We start from the raw sequence: 26,824 nt of genomic DNA on the forward strand, positions 1-26,824 counted from the left end.
CCCACATTTCAGAGATCTGCCCCAGCCACACACCCAACTCCCAAGTATGGCTTACAGGCTCCCAGCTGGTTCTTACCGTGATAGGATTGTCATAGTAGACAGAGATGGAGCAGAGCTTCGGAGAGACGCTGCAGCTCTCTGTAAACAGCTGTCCACTCTCGCCATAGGGTCCCACTCGGAACTTGTATGCTAAAGTGATGCTGCGGATGGGCGGGGTGCCAGCACTAACGACTACTTCCGTGAAGAGTCCCGAGTAGACCATGAAGCCAAAGACAGTCAGCAACAGCAACAGCACGAGAACTGCAATCAGTCCAAGGACCACCCAGTCCGCCATGGTGCCTGGCGCCTCAAACCCCCCTTTCAAACTGATGGCAGGGGAGGAGAAAGGAAAGACAGGAGAGAAGTCAAGGTACATTTCAGCAAAGCTACTATTTGGCAATAAGTGCCCCATATTTCCCATTCTCTCTTTCCAGACAGCTGGTGAGTGGGTGAAACAACAGCTAAGACCATCTTAGAAATTAGCAACATATCCCTTTACCTCTTTCAGCTTGTGTATTTTTACGCAAATTGTGACACTTCGATGCCTCTTGAGAATGTGGGGGGTACCTGGTCAGGGGATTGAGAGGCACTGCCCAATGTCTCCCAGTAACTAGCAGACAATTGGCACAGCTGCCCATTTCCCAAGAGGCTACTACCAGGCAAGACTGAAAACAAGTCAGGCTAGATGCCAAGGTCACTAGAAGAACTGTTATGGTGCAGCACACTGGGCTGCAGATTAAGTACTTCAGTGAAAAATAGTATTTGTTTTTCCACATTGCTTCCTGGCATCTCTGTCTAGAACGTCCTTTTGTCAAAAATCTGCAGGATGCTGGCCCACTTCGTAGAGAGCCACATTATGATCAATCTTGCTCTAAACTGTGCCTTCCAACACAGTTGGAACTGGTCAGCCAGAAGCAGCTGAAGGCATAATTAAGTAGTTCTTATCCTGATACTATAATGGGGCCTTCACAAGAAAGAACCAATTTATTTCTCCTCCTCAGTTACTAACCTCACCTTTCATTTTAAAATATAGAAGGAGCTTTTCATATCCTAACCAGCGTTCCACCGTTTACCCTGGTTGTTTGTGAATTTCTTTTCACTGCCCAGACAATGAAACCAACCTGGTAAATGTCACTTACTGGTTTTCCCACAGGATGTTGCTGTATTTAACATTTCAATGCAATATAGCAAAGCAAGAAACACTTTAGGCTTGTTTTCCCCATCAAGAATATTTATAGTCATGTGGGATTTGGCAAAATCCTTCTGAGGTTTTTTAACATAACCTACATTTGGGAATATGTTGCTCTGAAGAGTCTCTCTTCCAAGAAAGCAAGTTTGTACAGCAGAGTTAAAGAAACTGAACCACTGTGGCTGGTGTTTGTTTAGCCTGAAGGAAAATAAAAGCCACATCCTGGTAGAGACCTCAAAGGGCCTCAGTTCTTCCTGCTACTCTCCAAGCCAAGCAAGGATCAGGACCAGCTGCTGTAAAGGCAGTCAAATCCATCTCTACTCTAACTCTACCTACTCAAGGGAGTTGGAGCTAGAGAAGTTTGCATCCCTGTTGCTTATGCCCTACTCACCTGGAAGTCAGAGGTACAGTCTAGCAATAGCTCATGGTCTCTGCTGCAGACTTTTGATCTACTTCTCAAGGGCAGGAGAGATGCCCTTTAGTAACTTCAGCCTGAAAAACAGCAACAACAAAACAGTTGAGAAATAAAAAAGCAACATGAGCTGTTGTAGAGATGTTTCTGTTGCTTTCTGTGTTGCGGAGGAATCCAGGTTAATTCTCTCTGCCACCTTCAGATGAATTGTACATTGCTGCAGTCTGGGTTTGTGCAGCCACAACAAAATGGGTTGAAGAACTACTTCCAGAAAGCCATCTCATGCAAAGCAGCTAACCTCTGCACACAGGTTTTGAGAGGGATTGAGGAATAAAGACTAAAAGAGATTTCTTTCTAATGTTTAAGATAACTTTTCTATCGTGAAATATTTTAAGTTGGCACAACTTGAACCATACAGGGAAGCACTCTGCAGACTTTCCCCCAAGCAGCTCAGTCCTGCTACGTGCCTCTGCCTACTTCACTGTTGTGTCTGCCAGCTCTTTGGACATATCCCAAACCCGACTTACAACACCGGTCCTGGGACATCACACAGTACTGTGAAACACCCCAAGCTTATTGTGAAGCAGAATATTTTCAAAAGTAGCTATCTCCAAGGAGTATAGAGTATTCCAATGCTTGGAAATCCCTTATTTCTGTCTTAAATGGACACATACTATTTCATCTCACTTAGTGATTTTTATAAGTCCTTTGAAACGTACTAATCGGCACTCAGCCTGACAATGTGAAATGTTACAGATCACAAGGGATGGAAAACTCCCTTTCCCTAGTCTCATCCATGTCTTTAATTTTTAAGTGGTCTTTCAGTGGATTTAACTGAGCAGCAGTGTAAAGAATAATTTGTTGTTTGCTCTCATCACCGAGAAAAGGAACTCACTTTTGCCTCTTTGGATTCCAACTTGATAGGTAGCTAGCAATAGCTACTGGAGATGTCGAGGCACAGTTAGGGCACAATATTCTCTTGCAAGAAGCAGACCTTGGCTATAGCCAAATTCTGCTTGCAATTACACACCTGCAGCAAATCTGCAGTAACTCCACTGGAAGCATTACTTAATCCGGATGTAAGGGAGCACAGAATTGGGCCCTGTTTGCTTATTTTGAAAGCTTACTGGAAAGGAATTTTAGCAATAAGGTCATTCAGATGATATCACACCTACCCCCTGCAGGAAAGAAAGGAAAGGAGAAGGCTTTGGTACCACAGAGGAACCGAAAAGGACAGGGCTACAATCAACACCGTGTACCAAAGCAGCAAGAGGCGAGACCATCAAGTAACCCCTTCGTGCACTGAGCATCGCTGATTTAAACCTACAGAAAGCGCGCTCCGCGATCAAGGCGCATTCAATCATCGCGACTCGCGTTCACAGCTGCCTGCCTCCCGCCGGCCTGTTGTTTTCCGCCGTGTTCTGCTTCCTGGTTCAAGCGCGCCCGCCGGCCGCTGAGGTCACAGTGCCGGCGGCCACCAGCGCCCCCTCCCCCCCTTAAAGAGCCACGGATGCTTCCCGGAAAGCTGTGACACGCGCGGGCCCGGCCCGGCCCGGCCCGGGGCACCGCGCTCATTCCCAGAGACCGGGGCAGCTCGCCTGCCCCCGACTCGCAGTCCCGGGCGGGGCCCCCGCGAGCGGCCGGGGATTAGGTCTCCCGGCGAGGGTGCCGCTGACAGACACCCCCGAGCCCCGGGGCCGCGTCCCCCCGCCCGCGCTCCGGCTCCGGCTCCCCCGGGGCGGCCCCTGCCCCTGCCCCTGCCCCTGCCCGCCGCCGGATCTCGCAGGCCGGCGCCGGGGAGCCCCGAGCCCACTCACCGCCGGGGGTCGGCCCTGCGGCTGCCGGCTCGGGCAGGCGGAGACGCGCCGCCGCGCGCGGCGGAACGGGCGGGGCGGGGCGGTCCCCCGCGGAGCAGCCGGCCCCGCCCCGCCCCGCCGCCGGCAGGCGCGGCTGCACGGACAGGAAGAGCGACCGCGGGTCGCCGCCGCCTGGCGCCCAGCCCCCTAGGGCCCCGGGGAGCAGTTGTCACCGAATCGGGCAACAGTCGGGCTGGAAGGGACCTCGGCGGGACGTCACGTCCGTCCAGCCCCTGCCCAGACGGGACCAGCCCCAACCACGTCGATCCCCGTGTAGACCGGGTCGCGGGACCCCTGCGGCTTGGCACCAGCGGATCAGGACGTGGAGACAAAGCTAAGGGGTGTGGGGAGGTCACTCACTTTGCAATAAGCATCCCGGGGTTAGTCAGTCCCTCCTTCCTGTGCCACCATTGCACGGGGCAGAAACTAAGAAACTAGTCTCTTCCACTCCTCCCTATTCATTGCTGCTGTCTCCATCTGCTACCAGCTGCTCTGCTGTCCCCGCTAAGGTACCGTGCCTGTATCACAGAGAAAATCTGCCCCAAACTACCTGCTGACTATCACATTCACTACAGCAGTAATGCCCAATCTTCCAGGCCCATAGGCCAGATCCAGCATGGGGTCAGCATTTGGGGTCGGTCCACGAGTGCAACAGAGCATGCCAGCCCAGCCCTGCTCACTGGATCTGGACACAGGGAGACCCCACGCATTGGTCCGGGCTCCACACACCAGGTCTGACCATAGGGCCACCCTGTGCACCAGCACCATCTGGTACTTGGGGCCATGTCCTCTGATCAGCAGGGCTCCCCGCCGCTGGAGGATGGCCCTGCAGGGAGGATTCAGCCTGCATACCAAAGGTTGAGCACCACCACACTAAATTATCAAAGCACCTAATAGTTGTCACCACATAACAGACTTGCACAGGATCTAGTTTCCTCTCCTTCTTCCCCAAAAACTAGAGTAGGAAGATGTGTTATGGCTGTGGACAGACATGCACGTGAAGCACTTCAAATCGCACCGTGAGAAAAGTGCTCCTCATTTGGAGTGCTTCAGTACTTTACAAACGTAGAAGCCCCTCACAGCTAAAGCATCATGTAATGTGAGCCTATTGTATCCCGTCACATTGAGGGTGCTATTGAGCAGGCATCCTAGCACACCTCTGGGCAGCGGAGCTGGGAGTGAATCGCAGAGGGGCCACCGAGCGGTGCGGGTACGGTGGGAAAGGAACACTGCAAGATGCATCTACCAGACTTGGTTGAAGGGAATGCAAACAACAGGAAGCACTTCAAGTTCATGTTTCATCCACTGTCATTTTTATATGGTTTGGGTTATTAGTATTGCTTCAACATTGTGTGCTGTCTGCACCCTCACATTTTTTAAAAATATTTGGAGCACTACAAATACAGTGTCTAGCCCTGCCCTTAACTCCCTTGCTATGCCAGGGAAGGCCCTATTAGATTGATCTTAGCCTGAGCTGCACCGAGTCCAGACCAGCAGGACTATGTCATTTAAACAGCCTGGCAAATCCAGACTGTGTCCACTCCATAACAGATTTGGCCATTTCCCACTGTGAGGGTTTTTTCACTCTCTTTACTGTATTTAGACTGGTTTGACAGCCTTTGTGAGAGTAGTGTTAGACCAGGAAAACAGCCAGTGCGGTTTCAACAGGAGTCATACATAGGGGTGCTGGAAGCCCTGGGGAAGCGAGGGAAATGTCTATGAGATGAACGTCAACTAGCAAAATCCAGAACAGTCATTGGGGCACATTACTGACAGAAGGAGTTAATGCTTCTCTCTCAGACTGCAAGATGTTAAGCATCCTGAAGAAACAATTAGGACCTCTTCAAGAAACAGTCATTTATTTATTGTTAATGAATTGCCCGATACCACATTGCACTCTTTACTGGAGAGCTCTGTGTTCACTGGGATTCTCCTGTCTCTTGGATCAGTTGGATCTCTTCCAGCCTGGGGTCAGACCTTGCTAGAAATGGAGATAGAGTATCAGCTAAGGTTACTAATGCTCTTTTCTTCAAGCAGCGGATGGTTAAAATACAAATTGAGTGTCATATCAGTAGCTTTGTCAGCAGCCTCAGATGTGGCTGACTTGCAGAAATGAACAGGGTTGTTCTTTAATGGCTCCAGGCTTTCCTTTGGAGAAGTCTGAAAAGGTGGTATTGAATAGCTGCTCCTCATATAGGGTCCCGCAGGGCTGCATGCCACCACACCACTTTCCTGATGTATATGGAATCCTGCAGAAGCAGCGGCTTGCCAGCAATGTTCAGTTTGCTACCTGTATTTCATCAGATCTGGATAGCACTTCCCTACTGCCTGGCTGATAACTGTGGAAGGGACTCACTTGATACTGACTGACAGGGGAAAGTAACTTGATAAATGAATGGAAGTTGTATCTGCTCCATCTGTTACAGGCCTATGTCTGAGCTGACAATCCTGAAGTGACTTTTATGCCCCCAAGGGGCCTTGGATTCTCAGGTAGCAACGATGGCTCATTTTCCTTCAGATAACAGAAGAGGCTGGATTTCCCTGTTGACTGACCTCACAGCAAATAGCCTGGCCCTTATCACTGAAAGCCCAGCGACAATATGCTATACATAAAACTGTACTTGGAGACTATTCTGAAGCTTTAACTACTGAATGGTGGAACAAGTCAGGAGGAGCATTGCAGGTGACAGGTGACTCACCTACAGCTCATTCCTCGCAGATGGGCGTGACCTCACAGGCTTTTGCCCTCATCTTTGCAAGATCTCTCAGTCTTGCAGCAGTTTGTACATTCTGTTATTCAGCCCTACAGGCAGGTCGTGTTTACTTCCACCTTTTCCAGGATTTCAGTGTCCTTAAACTCTTCCAACGAAGTCCAAATAATACTGGCCCTTGCCACCGCACATTATTTCCCCTTTCTCCACTTTCACTCTTCTTTTCGGAAAAAGATAACTCAGAGCTTCTTCATGGACTCCTCATCACAGTTTAAGCAAAACCCCAAATGAATTAAACCAAGACACCCCCATTTTTCTTTCAGAATATCAGCTTACAAAGCTACCTTACTCAAGCTAACTTGCCTTTTTCCCCCCAGCACAGCCACCAATTTCATACTCATCTCTTAACACAAAGCTCCCACAGCTTCTTTTCAAATGAAAGATAACTACTCTGTAGGTACACCCAATAAGCTTAGTCATCTTGAGGTTTGGCCTTGAGGGTCATTAGAGTTCCAGTTAATCCCCCCTCTGTTAGTATGTGATTTCTACAACCCAGAGCACTTCTACAACTAATTTGCTGTGCAGTAAAGCATCACCATCGACACGAGTGGCAATTAGGGTGCAGTAAACTAATTTCATACCATCAGATACAAGCGGTATCCAGCAGCGCAGTAAATTACTGCACTTAAACACGTGTACATAGTAACATTAGGATTAGTTTACTCCAGCTCAAAATGAGGCAGAGTATAGTCAGTCACATTATTTGCATATGTAGACACACCCCCATTGCATCACATTGTGCAGGTATTACCTTCTCACCTGCTTTCAGGAGTAGTTCATGGTATTGACCCTGGAGTCATGGCTGGGAGAGTGTGAGAAGGAAGAAGGCAGAAAAGCAAAGGTCACTATAATTACTTGGAAAAAATATTTCCCTTCCTTTTTATCAAAGATCTGTAAGCATTTTACAAACTTGAATTACTTCAAATCTCAGAGGTCCTCTTTGAGTTTGTATTAAATCCATTTTACAGCTGGGAGACAAGTGTTACATATTAGTTATATGTTTTGCCCTGGAGCTACACAACGACTCTGGTAGAAACAGGACTAAAAGCCAGGAGTCCTTTAATTGCCTGCTCTAAACACCAGGCATACTCCTCTCCAGCCCTAATGTTTGTTTAGCCCAGAATATATTTATTACTGAAAGAGAATGAACACATATGTTGTCATCTCACTAAGCTAGCAAATGCTGAAGGTTTGGCTATTTCTGAATAACTTTGTAGATTCTTGACTCTGAAACAACTGAGTAAACAAAGGCACAAGGGCCACAGGATGGACTGTAAAGGAGGAAGGAAGCTATTGCCCTTCAGCTGGCTCTTCACTCAAAATTGCACTGTCTATAAAGATGTATGTTGACTATAAAAAGCCAACATTTTACTGGATTGTATTAACAGGACTGTCACTGCAATCAAGGGAAGTGATTCTCTTTTGGGCAGTGGTGAGACCTTACCTGGAATACTGTGTCCAGTTTTGGGCCCCACGCTTCAAGTAAGATGTAGACAAATTCGAAAGAGTCCAGCTGATCTAAATGATTAGATGCCCGGGAAACATGATTTATGAGGACAGGCTGAAAGAACTGGGATTATTTATTCTGGAGAAGAGAAGACTGAGTGGTGTGGGATTTGATAAGTGTCCTCAAATACCTGTAGCAAGATTACAAAGCAGGTGAAGACAGACTACTCTCTGTGGATTTAGGGGACAGAACTAGAACCAATGGCCTCCAACTTCAGCAGAGGAAATTTAGGTTGGAAATTAGGAAGAACTTCTTCACTACAAGGTGAACAAGGAACAAGCTACCTAGAAAGGTTGTGGGACCTTTGTTCCAGGAGACATTCAAGCCCAGGCTAGACGGACACTTTCCTGAGAACATTTAGTCAGGGATGATCCTGCCTTGAGCTGGGGGTTGGACTAGACAACTTTGTGAGGTCCCTTTCCACCCTATTTTCCTATGATCCTATGACAGCTCCCTTCCCCAGATCCTACCTCACATCATGCTATGGGCATGTCAGCTAGAGTTGCTGTTTGATTTTTTTTTAAATAAAAAGCAATAAAAAAGCTGGTTTTATTTCAGAACAGGCCAGCGACCAGAAGGGACCATTATCCCCCAGCCTGGGTTTCCGTCCATTATGACTGGGAAGCACCACCTGAATTTTCAATATGTTTGGCTTTGGAGCATATTTCCTGTGAGCATAGCCCCAGAATTTGCTTCTGGATGAGCTCACATGTCTCTGCTCTGGTGTACAGTATTGAACATCCTGGTGAGGTTCTGACTATGACTCACCAGCCTTTTAGCCCATTGTCATGTAAATTCTCTCACATTAGGAGCAAACAATAGAGGTGGGTTGTCAGAAGGATAGATTCATCTGTCAGACTGGCTCTCTGCCTAATTCTCCGTCCACTTATCAGACTCTGCCATAGTTGCCTGTTGGACAGATCCACCCATGTTTATGAATACCCCTGCTTTATTCCCAGAGCAGCAACAGCTGTGGTGCATGGGCACATACAACACCAGCTGAACCTGTCAGACTCACAGCTCTGCAATCATCGCACTGGCATTGATGAGCTCTAAGCCCAACGCCACTGAAACAGTGCAGCTGTGTTCCCCTTTCCATGGCCACTGCTCTGCATCAGGCATTGGGCCCCTTCACAGCACAGCACCCTTGCTTCTCCATTCTGCCCCCATCTCCATCTCCTACTCCCACTGGTTAAGAAGGACTCTATCTCCATTTCACCCAATTCATCCATCAGTTGCGTCTTATGTGGGGGGAAGAGGGAATGTGCCTTGTAAAAGTCAAATAGATGGTGTCAGCAATCATCCACTGGGGGGGACAGTTATTGCCTTTGAACTGTTCCAAAACACATAAAGATTTCACTAGCCTCAACATTGGAAATATGCTTCAGGACAGGGGGAAGAAGGCATTAGGCCAGAGAAGACTTAGTTACAGAGAGAGATTCCATGAGTTTTATGACCAAAATGTGATGTCCTTTCTGAGAAAAATTACACAGGCAGATTACTGATCTAGCATTGCTGCAGGTTAACGCTCATAGACCGGCTCCAGACATGCAGCCACGTGCAATTTGTGGCACTGAAAACCTCTTTACAGTGCCACAAACTGTGCAGGTTGCACATTAAGCCACGTTCTGTACTGGTAATTTGCAGCACTGGGGTAAAAGTTGCTACCAGGATTTTCTGGGAGCAAAAAAACCCCCTGAGAATAAAAGTGGCACAAAGCACACCAGAATACTGTGCGTCAGTACAAACGCGGAGATGGGGAAGAGGAGCAGGCAGCCCAAGGCTGCCTGCTCTTCCATCTCTGTGCACTGCAGAGCCCCCATGCTGAGGCATCCTGCACCCCAGCCAGCCTTGAGACAGCCCCTAGGCTGCCTGCTCCCTTGTCTCCATGTGCCTCAGCTAATCCCACGCTGAGGCAGCCTGTGCCCCCAGCTACCATGCCACCTCCCCTCCCCCCCCGAAGCACATGAAGCAGCAGAACGTGTCCTGCTGCAAACCGCATGAGCAAGGGTATACACTGCAGCACAAAGTATCAGCACAAAATTGTGCTGCTACTCTTTGTGCTGCTGCAAACTCATGCCCCTGCTCATGTGGATGTGACCATAACATTTAGATAAAATTCAGCCTGTAGAGACAATGACCACGGTAAAAGTGCTTTGAATGATGAATATCTGGGTGCTGAAAACAGAGTGGACAAAGAACGTCTAGAGTAGAGAGATCTCTGTAAATGGTAACCTTGCCAAGAGGCTTGCTATGTGTGGACAAAGCAATAGTCCATCCAGGTCGGTGTCCCGTCTCTGAGAGAGGCAAAAGCAAGATGCTTTAGAATAAGCTGTAAAACCAAACAATTCAATATTGTTAGGTTATTTTCATTTTATTTCTGAAATACTGTTGTAATATTTTATGCAATCACATGCTGTAGTTAGCTGAGGGAGCATTCATGGCACAATGCAAGCAAACCTTTAGTTACTTGTGTTTGGGAAGGTTTTGACCCCTGGTGGTTGTAGCTATTAGTGACAGGCTGAGTTACAGAAAAAAATGGGCATTTTGTGGCTCTGTAGGTGAGAAGAAACGATTATTCCTGCATTTGAATCAGAAATCATTGAGAGCAGTGCAAGAAAAAGGGAAAGTAATATCAATCTATCATGACTATATGCACACCAATTTCCAACACCCCCTTTTTTTTTGTTTTGGAAAAAGCTCCTTATTGTATGTGAGAAAATATGGCAATTTTAACTTACGTTGCACTTCCATGCATGGATCACATGCTTTGCCAAACTGGACCACTGTCATTTTTCCCATTTTATAAGAACGGAAACAGGGATGCCAAGGTGGAAAATGACTTATTCAGGGTCACAGAAAGTCAGTGGCAGAGCCAGGGCTACCTCCCAGCCTCCTGTCTCTCGAGCACTGTGCTTACTGACCAAGTCCAAAGCTGCCTATTTATTTTCAGTTCATGAGAACACTACATATTCCATGATACCAGGGCTGGCATCATAACAAAAGTAACTGAACTAAACACAAACACTGCAGAGCAATATTTTAAAAGTACCAATAACATCACGAATATATATGGCTCTTTCTATTCCGACGGATCAAAAGATTTTACAAATATATGGTAACCTTTTGATCCACTAGCAATATGCATCCACCTTTGTCTCAGCTGTTTATTAATTCACAGTGATTCTAAAAATACCTTAGGGCAGCAAGTAAGAGAAGTGCTGTTGATATTTGAAACTGCAGGAGCAATTTTGAAATACCAACCGTGACTACTTAAATCATATTTTGCCAGCCTTTGGATGATCTCCTATCCAAGATGTGATTATACTCATGCCAAGTTCTGTGTGGGAGAGCTAACAAGAAGATGGCCTAAAAAGCAGTCACATTGCCTGTTTCATACCAAGATCTAAATGCATACAATGCTTTACTCTCCAATCCAAGGACTGGTTAAATATTTTTAAACATTGGTTATTTTTTAATGATGAAGAAAATAAAGTGAACCAAGGAAATAAAAGGTCAAAAGGATTCCTAATAAAATTGTGCATACACCCATAAGTTGCATAAAATGTTTTTGGCAACCAAGAATGATTGTTCCTTCCACCACACTGTATAGCTAAATTGTGTCCCCTTTTGGCGGTCTATTTGTCACAGACTCGGAAATTATGCAGGTTCACTTTTACCCAGTAAATCCCAGTTCATATCAGCCATTTATCTGAAATACAGCCTTTGGCAGAAGAATATCAGTGCTCACTGAAGTCAGCAGGATAGTTCCTACTGACATCAGTAGGTGCTGAATGAAGCACTTTGCCCTTAGAGCAGCTGATTTCCTGGGCATTTTAAAGTCCAGCTCCAGGTGGTACTGGTGTTATTACTGTGACATGTCTCTCATCTGAAGTCTCTCTGATGTTCTTAGTTTTGCAAAACATGCAGATAAATACTTGGTATTTTTTGCTGAAACTTCCAGGTTTTAATAAAGAACAGGAACATAAACATAGAAGTGGAAGGGGTCACCTAGGTCATCAACTCGTCTCCTGTTGCAGTTTACCACATCATTTAATCACATTCGTACGTTTATTGGTCTTTTATATTCCTTCATCTGAATTTTTACTCCAGAACTACACAAACCCTTCTACTGAATATGTCACGCCGTAAAGGTGCCCATTTGATAGGAAGTGCATGGAATCTAGGTGTTTGGATTTGTGTCTGCAATTTTCATAGACTTTTCTAATGCCCCAGGGAACCATTTATGGGCCAGAATTATGAAGTCTGGTCCTTCACAGTCTAGTACATCAGTTTCTCAGTGATAGAAACAAAGCTAAAATTTCAGCTCATTGCATTAAATGGAGAAAATCAAGTATGAGTTTTGAGTTTAGCTTCAAAGCTTAGACAGAACTCCTGGTCCTCACCCTATAAGTAGGAGCACACAACTGGAAAGGACCTCCTTGGCCACTGAGTCCAGTCTCCTGCATTTGCAAGTAGTCGTTTATCAAGTCAAATTGCCACTTTATACTCTTATGCACAATTACAAGGCACAAAAGCAGGAACATCTGGAACACCCTATAACATGCTAAAGGTAAAAGCAGGGGTGACAGCACTGCCAATTCCTGCCATCAAAATGGAAAAATAATTGGTTAATATATGTCTGTCCAGAGGATCCTTGAAAAAGAGCCATGCCCCATGCTACAAAGGAAAACAAACCATTCACACCAGTCTGAGCTAAGGGGGGAAAAAAAATCTCTCCTTACCACAGATATGATGATTGGTATGACCCTGAGCAGGAGCAAGATCTTCTAGCCACGAACCTCTGGGTTTTCTAAGTAAAAACAACACATTGGTTACGTGGATGGTATTGCCGCTAGATGTCATCAGCATCCCTCAGAGGAGCAAGTCTGCAGGAGAATTTCACTCTGCCTCGCAAGGGGCTCTGATTCAAACAGCCTGCCACCCTCAGATGACAGGGTGCTCCTCTTAACATGCAGAATGGGAAGTCAGTGCGCAATATGCCCAAGCCAACCCACTCCTCAAAATCATCTTGAACTGATCTTCAGGTCCTTTTATACCTGTCTGATCTATTTTTGAACCCTTAGATGCACTCAGAAGGGAGCAAGATGTACGCAAAGCTCCACGTGTTCTCCTCCCTGGCAGCCCTACAGCAAGAATTTAGGAAATCACCTCCAGAGGAAACAAGTAAATAAATCATCCAGATCAAGAGCTGCAGTAGTTATGTCTTCCTGGCCGCATCACTTCCACATCCAAATGAGCAGTTTCCTGCTCTTGTCATCCTTTCCAGTTGGGTCTATTCCTTTTCCAGCTAGGTCCTCCCCTATACCCCTCTCTCTGACTTATTCCTGCCATCCAACCACCAGCTCAGCAGATTAATAATAGAGTCTTACCTGGGGGTCATGGGCCTGGGTCTGTAATAGAAACAGCCTTTCTAATTTATGAAGATGAGGCACAGTGTTACCTTCCATAAACTAACTGCTCTCATGATCACAGTATCATGAGCTTCCATAATTGTGCCCAGCATCCAGCCACTTCTCAAGAGGTGAGGTTCCTGTGGGTTGCAGGCTTTTCCAGAAGGCCCTCTTCCCTCTCTGCTGTAGTTTGGGGAAACTGGAATAATGAGAATATTACACATGCAAGAGTGAAAGCCACAGAACCAGCACAAGGTATGAATGGCAGAAGGCCCGTCAGGGTGGCACCTTAGAGCCTAACAGTCTATTTCAGCAGATGCTAGGCTGTCACCTACAAAAACTTATGCCTCTGAAGGGGTTAGATTCTAAAGATGTTTCTACATGCCATTGGGGTTTGCTTCAGTTTAATTCTCCCTAAATTTAAGTGATGGGTCTTTAAAAACACCGCTTCAATTTAGGGTGAAGTACACCCCCGTGGCATGTGCACAAAGGTTGGGCCCAACTCTTACCTGCCTCTCCAGCGGCAGGGAGGGGATGGCGAGCTGCCAGCGTCCCTGAGCTGCGGAGCAAGGTGGGGGCTGGTGCTTCCTTCTGTGACAGCACTGGCGTCCCCCAAGAGGCACCCGCCTGCAAGCACCAGCCCGAGCGGTCCCAGAGGACACCACAGCTGCAGAGGGAAGCGCTGGGCCCTCAGGCAGGCAGGCCCCAGGCAGGGCGACAAAAAAAAAAAGATCAGGCTCACGGATTTTTTTTTTTCCCCTTCAGTGGAGCCTGCCTGCACAGGCCACCACCATGCTGCCTGTACGGGCTGCCTTCACAGCCCCCGAGATGTATGGGGCCCAGTGCTTCCCTCCACGGCAAACTAAGCCACCTCAGAGATGTTTTATTTTGCTGTGTCCCAAAGTCATTTCATGCACATTATGCTGCCAACACGTGCAAATTAAAGTGCATTACACCACTGACACATGCAAACAGCTGCACCATTAAAGCAGTGCAAAAGGGCATTAAGCTGCTTTAAAGGCCAATTTTGCGGTGTGTACAAATGGCCTAGGGTGCCGTGTTGTACTGCTTTCTGCCTGACTTCAGACTGCCGTGAAGAACTACTTTTCTCGAAGGCCAGGATGTGGTCCTGTTCCAAGCAGCAAAGCAAAGTGAAACTTTGTATTCATCTCCTGAAAACATCACCTAATACTATCTCTACAGAGAATCCTCAAGAGCAGCTTATGTTCTACCAAGTGCTTCCTTACATACATGCACATCTTGCAGCTTCATGTTACATCATACAGTGTCTGAAGGAAAAGTCAGCTCGTTCTACCAAATGCAGTACAGATAGTCCTTGAGATAAATATTGCTAGATTCCTTTTCCATCTCTGCTATCATGTGATCTTGGACAAATTACCTGGGACCTGATTTGTCCTCTCACCTCTGCGAGAAGTAAATCAATTAGATTGCTAAACTTTGTTTTCAGAAGTGATTTAGGAGTTCACTCCCACTGATTTTCAATGAGATTTAGGCTAAGTCTTTTTTTAATGGGATTTAGCTATCTAATTGACTTAGGCCTTGCAACAATGAATGCAGCAGTGCTAAACTACCTTCAAAATCTGAATCTTAGCATCTTTGTATCTAAATTTCCTCCTCTATTAAAGAGAGAGAATCATAGAGCAGCTACCTGTTGGGGTATCTTGAGAGGATTCATTCATCTCAATCAGGTGCTTTGAGCTCCTCAAAATGCTTTACAGGAAAGCAGAGTAATATTGACTCTTATAACATATAATTTAATGCAAAGATCAGTACTTATTTCACAACCATGATCAATGGCCAGTTTCTTATTTCATACCGAGCAGGGATTTGAATCCAGATAAATAAATATATTTGCCACTAGATGTCACCTGTTCCCTGCAAATCTCATATAGCCTTTGGAACTGATTTAAAAGCTGAGGATGAAACATAAATAAGAAGAACAGATGGTTTGCTAACAGCTTATGCTGTTTTTATGAATGGAGGCTGTCTCTGAATGACATCACACCATGCTGACTCCACCTCTGCTCCCCAGCTTCTTTGTAAAGTTCAGGTGCTTTTGCTTTGCCACGGACTATGCACTGGAAGCGGCTGAGCTTGAAACAAGATAGCAGTGTGAACAGGCTGCAAGCTGGTAAAGGAACATCGATTAATCATCAATAAGAAACAAAGCCTTGGGTTGGTGAGTAACAAAAAGGGTTATTAAAGCGCTGATTTTACAGGCTTGGCAGCTGGGGCTGGAAAATCTTGATTTTTTTCCCCACCCCCATGTGAGATCAAATTATGCTTTTATTTCTACTTAGGTAGATCCATCAAGGTCAGTGAAGTTATATCAGCTCCAACCCACTATAACTTAAGTGTACATTTGACTTCTAAATCTGTATGTTACATGTAATATAAATCTGCATAAGGCTTCTGATTGATTTAGCTTTTCCAGAGTCACTCTTAAGAAACAGAGCAGAGATTATTCTGTCACTCATATGCCGTAGTATGTGATGAGGAAGTCTCCAGTGAGACTATTTTTTATTACAATCTGTCTACTAATGCCTTTCTTTGGATTTAGAAAGTTTTATTACCAGGATAAGGTATATTCAATGCTGATAATTTCTGTGGGCTCTTTAGTCTGACGTTTTCATGCCTCACTAAGTCTTAACTATCTAAAATAACCTTATAGGAAATATTTCCTCTAAAGAACTTACCCAGTCTGATGATTGTTCCACTGATTCCACACTGCTCTGCTGGATACCAAAAATATCAGTCTTTGTTTTCTATTTGACTCTGACAGCCCTGGTTTGGAAAAAAAAAAAGGCTCCTAATCCCTTGGAATGAGTTAAACCCTCAGCAGGGCTGATTTAATCTACTGCTGTGAGAAAAGTTCTGCTCCTTTAAACCAGCTGTCACACCTCCCTCTCCGCAACACTTCAATTCCCAGAAACTCTGGGCAGATGATGTAGCAGGCAGAAAAGAAACAGACCTTGAGAAATGCAAAGTGGAATCATTTACCTAATACTCCTGTTTCTAAATACCTCAGCCCTTGGTTATTGATGACTGAGGAGACCAAATAATAAAGGCATCTGGGAGGAGATGGGAGGCATGTTTCAACATCATGCTTTTGTGAGATTTGATTAGATAATGGCACAGTAGAATAATAATGTGCTTGTGTAGCAGAGGAAGGATACCAAAGCACTTTGTTAACTTAAACCAGATACTAGAATTACTTTGACCCACCCTTGAAATTAGACCACCTCTTGGGTGGAGCACAGTATATGTCTAACATTGCACAGCAAGACTACACAACAGCCAGGAATATTAATGGAAGGATACAGTATCCACTGGAAACTGTGGGAGGATAATAAGTAGAAAGAATATAGGTAGGCTTTTTAAGCCACAAAAAATAGGTTGTTGCCTTAGTTCCATTCAGTTAAGCTATTTGTCTATACAGTGTCACTGCCTGGCTCAGAGGCTAAGATCAGTAGCATGAGACCTTTCTCAGTTAGGATATCTTTGCTGTAGCCTAGTACTCATAGAGGGAGAGTTGTACTGTTAGCTCAGAAAGGACGGTAACTGTTATAGGAACATAGACATATTAATTGGGTTGTTCAAAGTGGTACCAATCAGCTTTCCCTCTAAGCTGCGTGGCTTGCGCAGCCACACAGGCACGCCTGGCAGTGCAGCATGAGTGTGCCTGCATGCCTGTGCATGCCACGCAGCTTAGGGGGAACACTGGTGCCAATATCCCATTGATTAACTCCCTTAAGCCTCTTGAAAACCCCAACCATAGATTTCAGAGCATCGATCCGAGTCCTTTGTGGGATTTTCCTCTAGGTCAGACTTGGCCATCCAGGCCATCCATTAAACAAGAAAACAGTCTCCTCTCTCACCCTTGCACTATTCTGCTTCACTCACCATCAGCTCTTATGCTGTTGGAGAACCTGCCCAAACTTGGAACTTGCCTGATCAGGCTGCTTCTTGCTGGATATCATGTACAACTACCTACCATGTGACCAGCAGTTTGGCAATCCTAAGGGATCCAGGCCCTGGGGACAGTCCTGGAGAAGAGAGAGAGAATTTGGGAAGAAGTGGTGGTTGTGCAACTAAAAAAAAGAAGATTACAGGTTAAATATATATTCCTTGCTGTCTTAATTACAGCACAGGTGTCATAATGATACAAATACCTTTGTGAGTCATGACCCTTAGAGAGCCCTAGGGAGGGTAAGAAAGAGGGGAGTCTATTTGGAAGATAGGACAGAGGTAGAAACATTGGAAAGAAACATTATTAGAGATATTGAGACAACAATCATCTGTGATCTGAATCCATTTAAGTTCACAGAGATGCAGGAAGAATTAATTGGGTTTAGTTTCTTAGGAAGAGAATTGAGCAGGAAACACAAAGGCTGCAAAATTGATTTGCAAATCTTCTCCAAACTAGCAAAGTGGACTCTGTCCATGGAGGTAGGGTAGGGTGCTGTTGTCTGGGTCATCCCTATTCCATAGGCAAGAGAGAAGTTCAGACTCCAAGGCTGTCAATTTGGCTCCTTCCACTGAATTCAAACCAAAAGAATAAGAGCCAAAACTAGAGCAGGAATCAGAAGAGCCCACTTACTAATGATGGAAAGGAAACTAGGGACAGAAGCCAGATGCTAAAGCAGACAAGTGTTCCTAGTTTCTTCGCTGTCTTCTATGATCTTGTGACACCATCTCGGGAATTGTTTATAGCGAAACTGAAGATTTATTGCAAACCTTGGCTCCCATATCACTAGAGCTGTCTCTTCCCTTGGATTCAGTCCATCTCACACTCCTGTCAGGGTTAGAGCAGAGGTTTGTCAGAGAGAGGATGCCCAGAATAATTGGTGCCTTTACAAAACTAGGGATCACAGGCACAGACCTGGTACTGAAAAATGAGGGAGGCAAAATTCTACAGAGATCAAGTGAATAGCTCCTTTGACCCCAAGGTGGATCCAGGGAGAAATTTAATTTTATGGGCGTAGGAGAGGTTTTGGAAAAATCCAGGCATCCTTCCTTACATGCACATTTCTGAGGAGCACTCTTGACTTTGGGACTGACATGCTCAGGATGTGTCACTCCATCCCCTGTTGCAAGACAGCACAGAGCTTCTAAAAGGGGACGATTCACAATCCAAAACCAGAGGAAAAAGGCAGTTTGATCCATTCCATGATTAACTTCAATCCCTTTCCTGGCTACTCCCCTGAATCACACATGTGCACGCACGCACACATACACGCGCACACATGCACTCCTCCCACCACCACCATCACCTAGTTCTTATTTCATGCCCTTCTTTAGCAGGATACATAGGACTTAAGGAGGAAGAACCAGTATCCCTTTTTCAGATGGGGGAACTAAAGCACAGAGGAGTAAAATGCTTTGTCTGAGGTTGCAGAGCTGGGATCAGAATACAGGGGGCCTCACTCCTGCATCCTTTCCACTGGGTCCTTCTGTTTCCCTAAGCATAATATTCCCATAGATATAGATTGTCATTTGATTGCAGTCCTACAGATCTGTACCTACTGGTACTTGGATAGCAAGGGGGTTAGGGTGGCTGTACAGTACCATACATAATTAGCTGTGGAGGTGGTAACTTCCATCCTCATTCACACAACAAACGTTAACCTAAGGAACCACCACAGCTCAAAGCATGAGTCTCACTAACTGCAGGAGGTGACTGATCTATATCCTTATAGCTTGGACAGAGGTGAACATTTACATTACACTGACCAGTGAATGACATGGACACGTGTGCTTTCTCCGTGTTCAATCACTCCTGTGTATGGCCAGGCACCCCTACAGATATCCACTATCTACTCCCCCCATGACATGCACTCACTCACACGTGCACACTGGGCTAACACAATTCAGTTCAATAAACTTTATTTACATGTCATTGAGCACTATTGTTGCTAATGTCACACAGAGTTTAATCGGCTGCCTGCCCAGGATGTGGTTTCACAGGAACAATGGCTTCAACTCGCTGGCAGGTTGCCATTTTTTGTGCATCTGTGTTGGCCATCTCCATCATTTCTCCCAGGATTTCTCCTGAAATTTTAGGCTGAGGTTTAGTTCCTTTCTTTCCGGTGAGAGATTAATGATGACAGTTAATTTGGTGGATTATTTTTGCCAGAGATCTTTAGAGCATGAACACCAAGTGGCTTTCAGTTTTAATCTCTCCGTTGTAACAGAGAGAACAGAACTGTTCCTCACAGAAAGCACACTTGTGAACAAACACTGCACTGCCACATGCTACAGCCACACATATTCATTCAGCCCTAAAGGGCCAGATTTTTACGCAGCGTGTTGAGCTCCCATAAAGAACTGCTCTGTGGTGAAGAAGAAGGAGGGTCCACTAATTCAAGTGCTCACTTGGGCTGGTGGGGTGTCTGGGTTTAGTCCCTATTCTGCCTCAGACTTCCTGTGCGTCCTTGGGCAATTCTCTTTGTGCTACAGGAACTAAGGAGCTCCAGTGAATTGGAAGTGTAGGTAGCTGGGTTTAAGTGCAGTGCCAATAAGCTCTGCTTCTTAAGCACCTACACTATTTTTGGTTCAGGAGTCAGAGGGTTTGCTACATTTCAGTATAGTGCTCCCTTATTGCCATATAGTACTGATATTCCTGGGCGTGTCTACATGAGATACTAAAGGAGCAGTAGACTAACTCTACTGTACATTAGCGCAGCAGGCAAACCCTATGCTAATGCTAGTCTACTGTGCATTAGCATCGCAAAAAAGCATGTGCCCCTGCTAATGCACAGTAGTGCCGATTACAGCATATTAAGTTTAGTAACACTGTAATTACAATGCATTAATGAACATGTAGATGTGCCCCCTGTGCCCCAATTTGCAGTTATTAAAACAGGGATAATAGCACTGTCATGCCATAGGGGTTTTGTGGCAATAAATACATTTAAGATTTTAAGTGGTTTTGATGTTTAAGGAAAGCACCTTAGGTGCCACACACAGTCAGTACTGTACCCACACACTTGCCTATGTTCTCACATGTAGGCCTTGTATACACCGCTGTTCTCACTAATGCAGGTGAGATGGTGTTGCTGATGTTAAGAGCCTTAGCGTAGACAAGTCTCCCACACCCAAAACTATCTGTTTAACATATACCACCTCAGGTTGGTGCTGGTTTGACTAATACATTGTTAAATTCCTGCAGCCATGAGAGCCTTGTCTGCCTTAAAATGTAGCTGTAGTCAGAGGAGTGGCCCTGGAGAAAGGACGCAGTGGGGCTCTGCATTTATTTTCTCTCAACAGTTAAATCATCGGAGCAGCAGTTGAATCACCCTAACCCCTAACAAATGTTTCCTCGTTTTCCATTTATCACATTGTCAACCTGGGTGCAGGGTACCTACTGAGGAAAAATGAATGAATGGCCAGCTGGGGTGAATGGCCTGGAGTACAACTGTGTCTTGGCTGTTCACTAATCCCCAGGAAATACCCTGTGCTGAGACTACATTTGGGCTAATTCCAACACTCCTTGCTCAGAAAAAGCTGCCATTTCTGTGACAGGGACTGTAGGATTGGGCCCAGAGGCATAAGAACTGCCCAAGTCAAATGCAAGATACATTCTTGGATTTCTACTAAACTAAAGGAGTCTGTCTTCCTCCCTGCCCTGAGGCAGGCCAGGTTACCTATATTCACTCAGCAAGTATACCGTTCAAAGGCAACAGGAAGAGTGATTGTCTATCTGAACAAAACGTTATACCCCTTGGAGTGAGCAAGGTAGCTAGGGGTGTGCAGAGGACAGAAAAGCCAGTTCTTCCCAGAAGCTTCAGGAGCATGGAGCTATGCAAAGGCTGTAGGGATTCATCTGGAGAGCCTGCCACACAAGCCAAACTGTAATTACAGAGACCCTGAGAAGAAGCAGATAACAGTGCAGGAACCCTTGATGGTTCCTCATTAAAATACTTTCTCTGGCAAAGCCCCCCACACTTACTAGTTCTACTCCAATTAGTGTAGAAGGCTGGGCAGGGGGAGGGGGAGGTCTTCTCTGATTAAAAGAAAATACAGCAGAGCTTTCATGCGCTGGGTAGGGGAGGCAGGCAGTCTTGGCCAGGGAAGGGAACAGCTTCAGAAGCACAATACTCAGTGACCTCATACTGTAGCACTGGCTGGCATCAGTGAATCAATCTAATGGGTCAGTGAGTACCCAACAAATGCCCCACAACCACCCCCTGCACTGTGAAGGTCTCTGCATTGGAACTAGGTAGAAATCTAAAGCTGTGAAGCCCTGCAAATAACAGGTTTTGATCTGAGAGTTGCTGAGCTCCAAGACACTATGCTTGCAGAGAAGGGGGTGTTTCTTTACTGCAACAAACTTAACTTTCAGCAGGAAAAATCCTTTTAAAATACATGTGTTATTCAGTTGTTAGTGAAATGAGTACTACTAATAGGAGCTGGCTTGACAGCCCTGGAGAATCAGGTACCCTATTCCTTCAAGCTTTTCCCCTCCCAATACAAACCCACTAATGGCATGGCTGAGATACCTGGAGAGACCCCGCCAAACCCAGGGATGACTGAGGGTGCCTTCAGCCCCTGGCCTGTCTTCTAAGACTGCTCTTAAAGAGGCCCTTTATTATGTTGAAATGTCCCCAGTAGGAACTTGACCAAGACCACACACTTATTTCACAGAGGCCACTAAACAGCCAGCCATCAACTTAATTTAGTCTCTACTGACCTTGTGCAGATCTGATTCAGTGACCTAGAGCTGAAAGTCACTCTGTCCAAATGTTGGGTGCCATCCAGCACCTCCTCCCACCTTCCCTCAGCCAGGACTTTTATGCATTATTTGAATGCCCATGAAAATGATGGATGGCTAGGACTCAGTAAATTCCAGCAACTGGTATCTCAGATGCCACACACAGTTCTGCCAATGTACCCCAGTCCTGATCGTCAGGGCCCTAATATTCCAGTCTCTGGAATTTCCACACACCTAAGTCCTAATCCATAGCCCTTTCTGTTATTCCAGTCCTCAACCTTGAGAAATCATCTTACTCCACAACATACACGTGCACATACATACGGAGTGTGACATGAGCAAAAATCTGAAGCCAACAACTCCCACTCCTCTCTGTGTGTGACACTCTTAAATGCCTTCATCCCATGGCACCCATCATTCTGTCTGTGTTTAGGAGTAATGTAACAAGCATGTGTGACATGCATCCTCTCCATCCCAGCTCCATGTAGCTAATCCTGTCTGATTTTGCTGTATTAACCTACAGATTCAACTTGGAAAGTCTAAAGAGTCTGGGGGAACTCAATGCAACAAACTCTGAGGACTCAGAATTGTTGTATTGAGTGTCAGGCCATGTGTTAGACAGATGACAAGTGTCAGGTTCATCCCATATGAGGGACTTCCAGTATAAAATACTCTCAGGAATGTATGTACATCTCCTGGGACTTGTATCACATTAGGCATTTGGTCCACTTGGTGATGTGAGCAGGATAAAGGCTCTTTGTTTGCCTGTTTCTGGTGCCCTCCATCTGCAGATAGCACTTAACATACAAAGTTAAGCTTCTCAGCACCATTATGGGGTAGAGCAGAAGTATACTAAACTAAATTATTGCACCACTGCTCTCCAATGGATGGAGCAAGGAAGGCTCAACGTTATGACATAGACTCAATGTTGCCAATCATGATACTCCTTTCTTTGAAGCAAGATTGAGCTGGACTTCTAGAGCTGGAGGATCTGAAGCTTGTCCTTGCTGTCATGATATTCTGATTGATCACAGTGGGCACTTTTACATGGGCTCCAGGGGTGGGACTTTAATTAGAGAGACTCTGGGAGCTGCTCTAATTGAAGCGCTGCCGTGTCTCCTGTATCAGTGTCCCTTCACTTAAAAATGGCAGCGGGGGCATTTGAACTAAAGCTTATTTGATGAGCTTTAGTTCAAGTGCCCCTGACACCATTTTTAAGCACAGGGATGTTGATACATAAGACACAGGAGGCTGCTGGAGCACAGCAGTTGCCACATTCCAGTAACTCCATTAATCGAGTCTGCTCCAACACCCTGGAATTTCAGCATGTCAGAGCAGCCTCGGTGCTCATGTATAGGTGCCCAGTGTGTGGCATAGACACAAAATTCATGCACGGCTATGGGGCAGAGTTAAGGCTATACATTAGGGCTGTGCAAAATTTTGCCAGGTGTTTCGTTTCAAAGCTGTTTTGATGCGCTTCAAGCTTGAAACAGCAAAATCAAAACGAAACAAAAGCCTCTGAAAGAGCTTTGAAACAAAACAAGGGCACTTAAAATGTTTTGAAAGTTTTGAAATGTTTCAAGTTTTGAAGCTGGGATTAGTACTTGGCTTCAGCGCCAGTCCCAGGCAGCAGCAGCAGCCTCGTGTCATCTGGGGGCCACAGCCCATGGGAGCACATCCCCCCAGCCCTCCCGGGGGTGCGGGCCCCTGGATCTGCACACCAGATGACAGGATGCTGTTGGTGCCAGCTGGAGCCAGTGGCAGCACCAATCTTCCCGGTGCTGGGTGCAGGCTGCAACCAGTGCCAGTCCCAGCAGATAGCAGCAGGCTTCTGTCATCCGGCAGGCAGATTAGGGGCCCACCTGCACCCCCAGGAGGGCTGCGGAGCTGTGCTGGACTCCTCCTGGGGGTGCGGGGCCCTGATCTGCCTGCTGGGAGGGCTGTGGGGCTATGCTGGACTCCTCCTGGGGATGCAGGCCCCTGATCTGCCTGCCGGATCACTGGACGCTGCTCCTGCTGCCTGGGACTGGCACTGAGCGCAACCTGCACCCAGCGCCAGGAAGATTGGTGCTGCTGCTGGTCCCAGGCAGCAGAAGCAGCCTCCTGTCAACTGGCAGGCAGATCAGGGACCCACCTGCACCCCCAGGAGGGCTGCAGGGGCTCTGCCAGACTGCTCCCAGGGGTGCAGACCCCCGATCTGTCTGCTGGATCACAGGAGGCAGCTGCTGCCATCTGGCACCAGCATCAGCACCAATCTTCCCAGTGCTGGTCCCAGGCAGCAGCAGCCTCCTGTCATCCGGCAGGCAGATTGGGGGCCTGCCCGCACCCCCGGAGGAGTCTGACACAGCCCTGCAGCCCTCCCAGGGGTGTGGGCCCCTGGATCTGCCTGCCAGATGACAGGAAGCTGCTGCTGCCAGCAAGTGACAAAAGTTTTGCTTGTCAACAACTTGAGGTAGAGTTTCTCAGAAACCCCTGCACCTACCTATCTCCTTGAAATGTGGCAGGATTCATGCTCTCAGAAGGGGCTACCATCCCGGAAAGTTTTAGTCAAATCAGGCAAGAAATGACATAGGTATAGGCAGTTTTCTGCTTCCCCATTATAGCCTATGGGTGAAAGGTCGAAACAGCATTGAAACAGCAAAACAGTTTCGACAAAACAAAACGGAACAGTGCTTTCAAAATGAAATGAAACTCAAAACAAAACACTGTCCCACTGAAACGGAAGTCGAAGCAGAAAGGTGCTGTTTTGCACAGCCGTACTACACATAGCTTTGAACTCAGTTGACTTAGAGAACATTGGCAATAATACAGCACCAATTCCCTCGTCTTGACACTACCAGAATGTCCTGTCCCAGACACTGTCAGAAGGCTACAGGAAGGAATTTCTCCTGTATGCACCTTGGGAACGCCAAGCTTCCCGAGGTTTTAGCAGTATTTACAAAATCTAGAAGGACTGAGCCAAAGTCTCTTCCGATATCCTTATTTCAACCTTTTACTCCCTGCTAAGAGAGTTAGGTAAGGAAGCAGTCACTATGCAGCCCAAGGACTTAGTTAAAAGCCCTGTGCAAAATGCACTAGAGGGGCAGAATGCAGTAGGTAATAGCTCCAAGTGTGGTCAGTCTAAGCACCTTCCACCTAAACATACATATGTATATCTTCTCACTCAGGTCTGTTTCTAGGCAGAAATTCAGGTTCCTGGACCCAGCTGTTGAGCTGGCCTAAAAAAGTTGGCTGACTTAATTTTTTTTCTGGGAAGAAGCTTAACTTACTCCTCTGGTCCTCTGAAATGGTTGAACTGTCTCTGCTCTGACTCTCAGTGTAGCTATACAGCTAGATTAGTGGACATGCTTCATGGTGCTGGCAGTGGTTTGACCCCAGCATAAGTAGCCAGGTACTTGGAGCAAGTATTGGCTGCCATGTTACTGCCTTTCAGGGTTAGTGGTTCACCAAGGTGGGGATCCTAAAGAACACCTAGGAAACCAGCCCATGTTGCCAGCTCAGCTTGAGACAATGCCTCCCAATGCCACACACTTGTCTTGCCTTTCTGATCCTGTGCTTTGTTGAGGGAGAAGCCCAGCCCTCTTCCTCTGAACGCAACGCAGCTGCTATTTGGCTTTCCTTTCTGGTTTACACCCCACAGCAAGGACCTGCTGGGCTGACCAAGGACACAGGAGCTGGGTGGTTTCATACACCAGGTCTGCCAAACAGTGAGCTCTCAACAGCAAGAGTTTAAAGCTGGTCAGTGCTGCAGACAGCACCAGGTGGCTTCTGAAGGGCTGACATTGATATTGCTTGGAAAGAGTGAGGTGGTACCTGGATTTCAACCCAAAGTCTAGCCCTATTAGAGATCATGGGATTCGCTATTTGGTCTGGCTGAGAATCCAGTCTAAGGCATCATGTTTGCTTCCCATCAGTCACTCCTATTGGTAGGGCAGTGCATAAATCCCATAGGATAGGCAGTCTATCCCAAGCCCTGTTGGTTAAGAGTCCTCTCCTTCGTGCAGTGACTGTTGTCTCCTCAGCATGTCAAGGATTCTTGCAGCTCTTGAGTCAGGCCCATTCCTGCCAATGAAAAGGGATGCACATGTCACCTCCCCAGGCCAGTCTGGCCTGCTGCACTGACCAGAGGTAGAAGCAAACTACTTTAGCCATTCCTGATGCAAGAATGAGACTGCCCTCAAATGGTGCTATCAGAGCCAAGTAGAGAATGCAGGCAAAGTCCCAGGGACAGCAATACAGTGGGCAGTCAGTGATCTGAAAGCATTGGCATTTGCTGCCTTTGATCCACTGCCAGCCAGGGGATGAGTGCAGTCTTTTGTGCCCCACCCAGGCCTGAACTTAGCATGAAAAAGATCAGGAAAACCCAGGAATTCCACATAATGCTAAAATGGTCTTGCTCAATAAGGGAAGGTAGCAGAGGAGAGCACTAGCATCGAGCAGTGGCTTCTTGAGTTAGAGATTAGCAGTTTATTAAACAGACACCAGCCTCCAGACCTCTCATCAGGGGGTAGTATCAAAGCCAGCCATGTATGGGCCAACTGGTTCTCCATTTGCTTGTCAGGGGCAGAGTTGCAGCCACGGTGCTCCCAATGCCTCCAGAGCTGTAGGAAACAGAACATCCCTAGAGAAGATAGTTCATCTGTCCCCTTCTGCCATAAAGATCTGCTGCCACAGGAGCTGCCAGCTAAGCCCAGATCACACTGACCCTGCCCATGAAAGAGATGGAAAATTCCTTGCAGTGCCAAAGAGCGGGGACAGCTGGGATTTACTGGCACCTCAACTTCTCTGAATGGTTCTGAGGGAAGCAGCATCGTGGCTTCTCATTGAAACAGGGGAGGAGGAGAAAGTGGAGCCAGCTGCAGACTTCCTGCCATAATCTGAACAGCTGCATTGTTCAATGGG

At 46.5% G+C, this 26,824-nt stretch overlaps 2 protein-coding genes and 1 long non-coding RNA gene across 6 annotated transcripts in view; 1 reads left to right on the top strand and 2 right to left on the bottom strand.

The window, feature by feature from the left end:
* TEX264 (testis expressed 264, ER-phagy receptor) overlaps positions 1-3,677 on the bottom strand; it is a 127,487-nt gene extending 123,810 nt beyond the window's left edge. Inside the window, exons 1-3 of one of the 2 annotated variants that reach the window (XM_090022477.1) lie at positions 3,458-3,677; positions 1,620-1,720; positions 77-365 (exon numbers count right to left, since the gene is read on the bottom strand). In XM_090022477.1, coding sequence (XP_089878603.1) covers positions 77-334 — 258 coding nt within the window. In that variant the 5' untranslated portion in view covers positions 335-365; positions 1,620-1,720; positions 3,458-3,677. Of the gene's footprint in view, positions 1-76; positions 366-1,619; positions 1,721-2,967; positions 3,128-3,457 lie in introns of those variants that run through there. The other variant, XM_090022478.1, reaches the window with a different exon arrangement.
* An 8,842-nt stretch (positions 3,678-12,519) lies between these two features.
* On the bottom strand, positions 12,520-16,043 carry LOC149855592 (uncharacterized). Its single transcript, XR_016438591.1, has 3 exons — positions 15,906-16,043; positions 13,168-13,387; positions 12,520-12,587 (listed from the first exon to the last, which is right to left on the bottom strand). It is a non-coding gene; the product is annotated as an uncharacterized LOC149855592 (long non-coding RNA).
* The window catches only part of LOC149855593 (semaphorin-3D-like), a 48,618-nt gene continuing 37,046 nt past the window's right edge, over positions 15,253-26,824 (top strand). For 2 of the 3 annotated variants that reach the window (XM_090022981.1, XM_090022983.1), the window contains exon 1: positions 15,253-15,388. The gene's annotated coding sequence lies outside the window, so the exon portion shown is untranslated. The remainder of the gene's footprint in view (positions 15,389-26,824) is intronic. The other variant, XM_090022982.1, reaches the window with a different exon arrangement.

Source organism: Crocodylus siamensis, chromosome 11, assembly GCF_052110815.1.
Source record: "Crocodylus siamensis isolate JL-2025a chromosome 11, ASM5211081v1, whole genome shotgun sequence".
Classification (NCBI taxonomy): domain Eukaryota; kingdom Metazoa; phylum Chordata; order Crocodylia; family Crocodylidae; genus Crocodylus; species Crocodylus siamensis.